This window comes from Zingiber officinale, chromosome 6A (genome assembly GCF_018446385.1).
Source record: "Zingiber officinale cultivar Zhangliang chromosome 6A, Zo_v1.1, whole genome shotgun sequence".
Classification (NCBI taxonomy): Eukaryota; Viridiplantae; Streptophyta; class Magnoliopsida; order Zingiberales; family Zingiberaceae; genus Zingiber; species Zingiber officinale.
Window position 1 is genome coordinate 1,098,450 of NC_055997.1, and position 10,251 is coordinate 1,108,700.

The 10,251-nt window shown below is 43.0% G+C and overlaps 1 protein-coding gene across 1 annotated transcript; it reads left to right on the forward strand.

Annotated features, from left to right (window-relative positions):
* The first annotated feature begins 7,424 nt into the window (after positions 1–7,424).
* On the forward strand, positions 7,425–9,514 carry LOC121993648 (heat stress transcription factor B-1-like). The gene is made up of 2 exons (XM_042548014.1): positions 7,425–7,662; positions 8,705–9,514. The coding sequence occupies exons 1-2, from the start codon at positions 7,447–7,449 to the stop codon at positions 9,290–9,292; spliced, it is 804 nt and encodes a 267-aa protein (XP_042403948.1). The 5' UTR covers positions 7,425–7,446; the 3' UTR covers positions 9,293–9,514.
* The last annotated feature ends 737 nt before the right edge of the window (positions 9,515–10,251 follow it).

Sequence of the window (10,251 nt, forward strand, 5' to 3'; positions counted from 1 at the left end):
TGTGCTGCAGGGTTTATTTGCCTCGGACTAACACTGCCGGGCGCCCGGAATGGCTCCGGGCGCCCGGAAGTCCGGGCGCCTGGAAGGGATCCAGGCGCCCGGAGGCAAATTTTATCCCCAGGACGACGTTGACACTTGGAGCATGCTGGTTGGGAGTGTTACGTCACACTCCATGCGCCCGGAAGGGATCCAGGCGCCCGGAGCAGCATATAAAAGAAGCCCCAGGCAGGAGCTTCAAGATATCAGTCTTCTGAGAACTCTAAGTCCAATCACTCTGCTGCTCTGCGCTCCAACAACGTTCACAAAGCTCCGACGACTCACTCCGGCTCTCTTTTTTCATTGTTTGTCGGTTAGCTTTGTTTTCCTTCTTTTCATTAGCAATATTTGTACGTAAATTGTAATTATCCGAATTGCTAGTGAATTGCCCAACGAAAGTACTCAAGGAGTACGGGCCTTCGAGTAGAAGTCGTTACAGGCTCCGAACGAAGTAAAAATCAACAGTGTTCATCTCTTTACTTCTTTACTTTTCCGCTGTGTTTTAACTCGAGATTTTCGAATCGATATTCACCCCCCCTCTATCGAATCTAATGGTCTTACAACAGCAACCTTCATTCTCAACCGAGTTCCATCTAAGGCTGTAATAAAGACACCATATAGGATATGGACTGGGAGAGATGCCCAGGTGTCTTTTATGAGGATTTGGGGTTGTAAGGCTTACGTTCGACATCAAGTCTCGGACAAATTGGGACCCAAATCTGACAAGTGCTATTTCATTGGATTTCCCAAGGAAACGAAGGGATATTACTTCTACATTCCCAGTCAACACAAGGTAGTTGTGGCTAAGACTGGGGTATTTCTAGAAAAGGACTTTGTTTCTAGAAAGACTAGTGGGAGTATGTTCGATCTTGAAGAAGTTCAAGATGTGGACCATAGCACTGAAGCCTCGATGGAAGTTGAACTAGAACCACAAAGTGTTGTGGATGATGTTGTTCCACAAGGAGTTGAGGAACCACAACCAATTCAAGTAGACCTACCTCTTCACAGATCTGATAGGGTACGTCGTCAGCCTGAGAGATATTCATTTCTCTTGTCTGACCATGATGACGTTGTGCTCATTGAGGATGAGCCTATCTCTTATCAAGAAGCTGTGATGAGACCAGATTCTGAGAAATGGCTAGAGGCTATGAGATCCGAGATGGAATCCATGTACACTAACCAAGTATGGACTTTGGTTGATCCACCTGAAAGGGTAAAACCCATAGGATGTAAGTGGGTCTTTAAGAGAAATACTGACATGGATGGACTTATCTATAAGGGTCGCTTGGTAGCTAAAGGTTTCAAGCAGATTCATGGTATTGACTATGATGAAACATTTTCTCCAGTAGCAATGTTTACGTCCATTCGGATCATGCTTGCTATTGCAGCATACCATGACTATGAGATATGACAGATGGATGTCAAAACCACGTTTCTGAATGGAAACCTGCTCAAGGATGTGTACATGACACAACCTGAGGGTTTTATAGATCCACAACATACTAGCAGAGTATGCAAGCTGCATAGGTCCATTTATGGACTAAAGCAAGCTTCTCGGAGCTGGAATCTTCGATTCGATGATGCAATCAAACAATTTGGTTTCATCAAGAATGAAGATGAACCTTGTGTCTACAAGAAGGTTGTAGGAAACACAGTTGTCTTCCTTATATTGTATGTGGATGACATACTACTCATTGGGAAAGACATCCCTTTGTTGCAGTCTGTCAAGACTTGGCTAGGGACTTGTTTCTCAATGAACGACTTAGGTGGAGCATCCCACATTCTATGCATACAGATCTATAGAGATAGATCTAAGAGGTTGCTTGGCCTAAGTCAGTGTACATATATTGACAAGGTACTCCTACGGTTTGCCATGCAGAACTCCAAGAAGGGATTTCTGCCGATGTTACATGGCGTGAGTCTTTCGAAGACTCAAGGTCCCTCTTCTAGAGATGAGAGAGACTGCATGGATTAGATCCCTTATGCTTCAGCCATAGAATCTATCATGTACGCCATGCTATGTACTCGTCCTGATGTCTCGTATGCTTTGAGCATGACGAGCAGATACCAGTCAGATCTAGGTGAAAATCACTGGATAGCGGTCAAGAATATTCTTAAGTACTTGAGAAGGACTAAAAAATATTTCTTGATATATGGAGGCGATGACGAGCTAGCTGTAAAAGGTTACAATGATGCCAGCTTCCAGAACGATCAGGATGATTATCGATCGCAGTCAGGGTTCATGTTTTGCATAAATGGTGGTGTTGTGAGCTGGAAGAGTTCGAAGCAGGACACAGTAGCTGATTCTACGACAGAGGCCGAGTATATTGTTGCATCAGAAGCAGCAAAGGAGGCAGTTTGGATCCGCAAGTTCATTACCGAGCTTGGGGTGATTCCTAGTGATCTTGTCCGAACACTGAATCGATGGACGCTGGGCACGTGGCGCTCTCCGAACTGCTGACGTGGATCTCTGACCGTCTGCATGGACCTCCGACGAACCTATAAGGAAGTCGGGCCGAGAGGGGGTTCCCGGCGATGACCCTCCGACGCTCAAGTCAGGCAAGTGGACAACAAAGAAGTGACTCCGAATATCAGAGAATGCGTACCTCCGACGAAGTGTGAGGGCCCTTATATAGGGCTGTGAAGAGGCTTATACACACATACCGAGGCAAATACGTGTCCTCTTACCATACCTCAGTATGGGCTTGTCAGAGGAGCTTGCTGTTAGTTAGAGCCCTAGAGCCAATCATTTGATGATTGTATGGACTCATTGTATCATATTCTTGTATATTAATAAAGGCATTTGTTTGGTTATTATACTTATTTGTATTAGTGCCAAATAGACTAAGTATAATAGCGTCCTTGAGTAGAAGGTTCATACCTATATCAATCGATTAGTTGAATCGATAGTGAGATGATATAGGGAACACTACTCTAAATCATTCCTAGTCGAGTATTAACATTCAGGGACAATGTTAATGCAATAAGACTAGCATGTAGGTCAGCTCGATGACTTGATCTCACAAGTCATGGATATAGAGATATCATGCTGACACATGGGTATACATTGGAGAATGTATACTGAATGACCCGCCATGAGAAAGTATCATGGATCGTTATATGAGTGTCATATACTTTCTCATGTGGCTATTAGTATGACTATTAGTCCTTAGACCTGAAGTCACCATGGATCCCTACATAAGGAGTTATGTACTTTAGTTTCGTCAAACGTCACCCGTAACTGGGTGGACTATAAAGGCGATTACTGGGTATGTAACGAATTATGCAGAGGGATGTGAGTGATGTAGATGGGATCTATCCCTCCCATATGACGGGAGCGACATCGCTATTCTTGATAGAGTGAGACCACGAAGTGCATGGCCATGCCCAAATGAGTCAACATTAGATGTTGAGCTCATTTGATCGAGTGAGTCTACTTGGAGTTCAAGATTTAGATTGATTAGAGGATGACACGGTCTATGCCTCACATTAATCAATCTAGATGTCTAGGATAGAAGGACACTTGTCACATATTGTGAGGAGTCACAATTAGTAGTCACAAGGTGATGTTGGATCTCAACATTCTTGTAACTTGGGTAGCAATGATGTATTGCTAGATGCCGCTCATTGCTTATGTTTCTAAAGGAGTTTAGAAACATTGCCAACGTTACAAGAACCTATTGGGTCACACACAAAGAACAAGTGGATGGAGATTAGGTTCATATGATGAACCAATTGGATTAGGTTCATGTGATGAACCAATTGGATTAGGTTCATGTGATGAACCAAATTGGATTAAGAGTAATCCAAATTGGGCTAATTGAGTTAGACTCAAGTTGATTCATGTGTTCAATGAGTCTAATTTGGATTATGACTCATTGAATCAATTTAATTAAATGAATTAGATTCATTATATTAAGTTGGCTTGAATCAAATGGTTAGATTAGATCAACCATGAGAGAGATTTGGTCAAGTTTGACTTGATTTGAAAAGGAAGATCAAAGGTCAATTTTGAATTGACCATTTGCCACCTCATTTGTGAGTTGGCATAAGGTGGACCATTGATGATGCTCCACATCATCATGGTTGCACATGTGTGTGACACCTCATGGAGGTTACAAATGCCCTCTTTAATGGCCACATTAAATGGGAAGGGGGTTACACACACATGAAGGAGAGTGAATGCAATTCATTCTCATTCATTCCATCTTCTTCCTCCTTAGCTCTCTCTTGCTTTCTCCTCTATTTTGGTCGTGGGTTCCATGAAGGGAGAGAAGGTGGTTGAGTTGTATTCTAAGAGAAGAAAGAAAGGGTGAAGGTCACAAAAGAGGAGACTACTTCTTGAGTGTAAGAGTTTCCTTTCTTCTTTCTTTTTCCCTCCATTTAAATCCTATCCGAGAGCTCTAGAAAGTGCTAGCACACTTGGGGCTCTCTTCTCCATCCTTTGAGTGTGAGAGACACTCCTTGTTCGTGTGGATATCACTAGAGAAGTATCTACCTTGATACTTTGGAGATCCGACAAGTACCTTGGACGAGCGGGATTTTACAAGGGCACGCATCGAAGGTAAAATGATTTTTCCTTTGTAGATCTACTGTAGATCGTAGTATAAAACTCGTATTTGTGTTTTCGAAATTTTTCCTTGCACGGATCTACGGCTTTGGGTGATTCGGGGTTTCCGCGACGCGAAAAGCGGTTTTCGCGGTCCGAAAAACCCAACACTTGCCTGACACTATACCACTACAGTCCGAGCACCCCTCTGATGGGACGACAGAACCTTCTGTCGTAAGATTCTGCGTATGGTTTAGTCATTGAACATGTCTGCTGTCAGAAGATGTTTCCCGATGTTTCCCTTGTTCTTTTGTATCATCTGTTCCCGGTCGAGCGTCCGGCCGCTCGACCGTCCCATCACATCCGACTGGAAGATTCTAGGTCGTATGCTCGAATGAAACTATTCACAGCAGTACTGCTTTATGCCTTGGCCGAACGGGCTACCCGATCGGCCCGGCGACCCTGTTCACCATGAGCGTCGGAGACCCGACTCCCCGTCTGGTTGTCTTTGCTTCCGCTTAGACCCCGGTCGGCCGGTCGGTCCACCCTTTTCCGATCGGCCATTTAACCTTTTGACTTCCACGTGGCGTTGACTGCCCTCAACAAGGGTCCCCTGTTCTTACCGCCGGATCACCTAGCATAGCTGATCCTATAGAGCTATATTGTGACAACAATGGAACAATAGCACAGGCTAAGGAACCTCGCTCACACCAGCGGACCAAACACATACTACGGCGCTTCCATCTCATACGAGAGATTATCGAGAGAGGAGATGTGAAGATTTGCAGAGTACCCACAGATGCTAACATCGCAGATCCCTTGACCAAGGCTTTGGCACAGAGAAAGCATGATGGTCACACTAGGTCATTAGGCCTTAGAGCTTACACTGATTGGCACTAGTGCTAGTGGGAGATTGTTAGTTAGAGCCAATCATTTGATGATTGTTGTATGGACTCGTTGTAACATATTCTTGTATATAAATAAAGTCATTTATTTTGGTTATTATTCTTACTTGTATTGGGGCCAAATAACTAAGTATAATAGCGTCCTTGAGTAGAAGGTTCTTACCTATATCAATCGATTGGTTGAATCGATAGTGAGATGATATAGCGAACACTACTCTTAATCATTCCTAGTCGAGTATTAACATTCAGGGATAATGTTAATGCGACGAGACTAGCATGTAGGTCAACGCGATGACTTGATCTCACAAGTCAAGGATATAGAGATATCAAGTTGACACATGGATATGCATTGGAGAATGTATACTGAATGACCCGCCATGAGAAAGTATCATGGATCGTTATATGAGTGTCATATACTTTCTCATGTGACTATTAGTATGACTACTAGTCCTTGGACCTGAAGTCACCATGGTTCCCTACATAAGGAGCACTAGGTTTATATATATATAGAGAGAGAGAGAAAGAGAGAGAGAGAATTATTATGCTATGGACTCTATTCTGTAGATTGTTACGGACCAACTGTCATGTCATATTATTTTATTTTTTAAATACAACATTTCCTCTTTCTTTTTTTTTCTCTGCTTCTTCGGTCTCGCTGCATGCTCGCCGTGCCTCGTCATCGCACCTTGCCACGCCTCGTCGTGGGCTCGTAGAGCTTTCAGACTCTAAAAGGCGTCGCCAACCCCGCCCTCCTTCGACCGAAGCCCAATTCCAAATCCGAATGATGCCTACTCCAAGTTATTCGGTCTTGTGGCCGACGCACGAAACGACGAATCCATGATGGTCCAATTCGCTCATCTGGACGCGGTCATCGGCACGATGACCCTCACTGCCGACGACCTCAGGAAGCTGAAGGCGATGATCTCCTCCAAAGAGAAGAATGCTTCTTTCCGCTGCTCCGACATCGTGGCGACGCACGCTTACACGTGGGTTTCCTACGTCAAGGCACGAGCGCCGAGTGCCGAGAGCACTGTGCACTTAGTGTTCGCAGGAAACTGCAGGGGTCGGCTACAACCGACGTATCCGGCGGAGTACTTCGGCAACTGCATCGTCACCATTTTCTGCGAGAAGGCCGACGACCTTGCGGGAGAAGATGGAGTGGTGGTGGCAGCTCGAATCATCGGCGAAGGCATCGAGCAGTTCAAGGCATAGCCACTAAGGGACGCCGACAAGTGATTGGAGAAGTACCGTGCGATCGCGATGCAGAGGCCGCTAGCCGTTGCTGGGTCACTGAGGTTCAAAGTCTACGATGTGGACTTCGGGTGGGGAAGGCCGGTGAAGGTGGACATGCCATCGATCGTGTGGATTGGCACCATCTCTGTGGCGGAGAGCAGAGACGAGAGCGGCGGAGTGGAGATTGGACTGGTGACGAGACGTGGCGAGCATGCAGTTAGAATGAAGAAGCAGAAAAAAAATAGAAAGTGGAAATATTGTATTAAAAAAATAAAATAATATGATATGACCGTAACAATTCGTAAGATAAAATTCATAACATAACAATTATATATATATATATATATATATATATATATATATATATATATATATATATATATATATATATATATATATATATATATATATATATATAGAGGCACAGCGGTTGTGGTAAATGAATTGGTAGCACTAAGATTCACATTCGGTCCCGTGTTGGCCGGCTGACGGGGCCATGGGACGAGGGTAATGTTTTTTATAAAGTGCCTCGCCGTCTGTTAATTTTCTTTTACGTCTTTGAATTCTCAATAACGAGCAACCAAAAGATTACGGCGATGCCAACGAAACGGCAGAACGTGGGGCGTGTGGACAAGCTTCTAGATCTGTTTGAATAACGACTTATATATATATATATATATCTGTTTTTATCAAGTAATATATGTTTCCGTGTAAGGAGGATACATGACGAAGAAGAGGAGCGGCGGCGGGGGACCGCCGCCGTTCTTGGTGAAGACGCACCGGCTGGTGGAGGACGAGGCGACGGACGAGGTGATATCGTGGGGAGTGAAGGGGGCGTCGTTCGTGGTGTGGAAGCCGGCGGAGTTCGCCAGCGAGTTCCTGCCCGTCCACTTCAAGCACAACAACTTCTCCAGCTTCGTCCGACAGCTTAACACATACGTGAGTTCTATATCCACTTAATTTTACTTCTCAGGCAGCACTATTGTGTACTCTCGGATGTGGTTAAGATATGAAATATTAAGTTATGGAATTGAAAGTCGATGGATGTCTTTTCTCATACTTTGGTTATTATAATAGTAATCTGATTTATCTTTTTTATATTTATCTAGGGACGGATCAACAAGAATATAAGGAATAAATGAATCTTCTTTTGCCATATCAGATAGTACTATTGCTGCCCGAGGCATATTATTATCCCAGGACAAGATTGAAATGGTTAATACGGAGTATAATTACTATCATAGGACAAATTATAACTTTCTGATTTTCTTCCTTACATATAGTCATGGATCGACTATGTAAAGTCGCTGAGGGTGGCGGATTTCTTTTGTTACCACAGGCAATAGTATTGTTTTAATTTCTTGATTGATTATCCCGCGTACCAATAGATAGATAGATAGATAGATAGATAGTGATGAATCATGCATTAAAAAAAATGATAATTCTACTTAGCCTCATTGATTATTTCTGGGATGACTGACTCGGTCCTATGAAAATTTTTCATTGATCACTATGATAAATCAGGAAGCGCATGCGGTAGCCAGTCCATAAACCCAGCATTTTTTGATTATATCCCTCATTTGGAAGAAAAATTTCTATAAATACATTATAACTGGGGTTCAAATAATAAATATTTGTATGATAATTTAAATATCCTTCCGTGACCCGGGACGATGGATCACGCATTGAAGTTCTTGGCCATGGTGGAAATTAAGATATATAATTAATAAGATAGCTAGCTAGCTGCCTCTCAAAGTCACAAATACATTAATGCAACAAATGTCCACCTAGCTGCGTCGTCAAGTCAAAACCTTGAAACTGAAAAAAAAAATAATAATAATTTGATTAGTTATCTTCGTTTAGTAAATAACTTTTATAAAAAAAAAATTAAGTTCTTCAGTTAAAAAAACTTCAAAAAAAAGTTTCGGGTATTGTGAGAGTATATACAATGTGTTGATTTCGTAAATTTGATTGCGGCCAGGGCTTCCGGAAGGTGGTGCCGGATAAGTGGGAGTTCGCAAATGTCAACTTCCGGCGAGGAGAGCAAGGACTCCTCTGCCACATCCGCCGGTGGAAGGCTAAAGATCACAAAACCACCGCCCACCTTCCTCCTTCCATGTCTACCTCAGCCGAAGTCCACAGCTCCTCCTCTGCCTCCTCACACCCCCCACCTGATCATCCCGGCCACCTTCTGGAGCTCACCAGCCAGAACGAGAAGCTAAGGAGCGACAACCAGGCACTCAGCTCCAAGCTCGCCGAGGCCAAGCGCCAGTGCCGACACTTGCTGGGCTTCCTCTCCGGCTTCGTCGATTTGAGCCAGGTCGAATTCAGTGCTCTAATGCAGACACATACTACCGCAACAGAGGATCATAAGAGCAGAGAAGCAGCAGGGGAAGAAGGGCTCAAGCTTTTCGGGACGTTACTGGAGAGAGGAAGGTGTGAGGAGGGAGTTGATATTAGGCGTGATGAGATTGTTGTCGGCCAGCGGCCCACGAAGATGGGCTTTGGCTTGCCGTGGATGGCGGCGTCGAGCACGGTTCAGCATGGCGGCGGCAACGTCTGCAACTGAATCAAGTTGTGACAGTACTCGCGGCGGTAAAATATATATGCAAGGCAAGTGTCAATAGAGTTCCAGTAACATCAACATATATATACACAGACTGAATCCGTATGTTTTATTCCTATTGATCCGAGTATAGATGTAGAAAGGCGATGAAGCATTTCTCTTTAAGTGGTGTGAAGTGCATAATTATTACTTAAACTCATCAGTTTGCTTTTGTTAATACTTTGAGAATACTCTGGCTCTCTCATAAGTTGACATGCATACCTAACGGAATTGCATAATTTTTTTTATTTGGCACCTCTTGACGAACAAATAAGATCTCAAGAGTAAGTCTCCCTTATAATTCAATACATGGCTGTTGTGATCGTCATAATTTTAAAAAAAAAAATTTTTTTGATTTATTTTCGTCAATGGATCCTAATTATTTAGTTGTGAAAATAGAAAAAATAATTGATTATATATTTACTTTAAATTTAATATAAATTAAACTCAAACAAATATACCTTGAACTAGCTCCACCATAATTCTTTTGTGGCCGATGGAGTGCTTAAATATGTCATTGATTCTCCTCCCCAATGGTTATTCACGATTCTATTGATTTCGTGAATAACTTGTACAGGATTTTCAAACCTGCATTAAATTACAAACAAATAATGTTAAATAATTAAGATAAATCAAAAAATAAAATAATTTATAGTACTTATGAATCTCTGATGGGGACTACAAAAGTTCTATCATTTCTAAACTCAGTAAATGAGTTTCTTGTTGAGTTAGGAAGATCTATGGGGATAGGCGATGGTACCGGCGGTGGCGAATGTGAAGGCGCTGGAGAAGGTGCATGAGATGATCCTACCTGAACAAGGGTAGCGTAGGTACACTGGCAGGTGATGAATCTGTCTGATCCTGTGATCTCCATATATGTCCACTTCGTTAAAACATATGTTGAAAATTCTAATATAGGATAA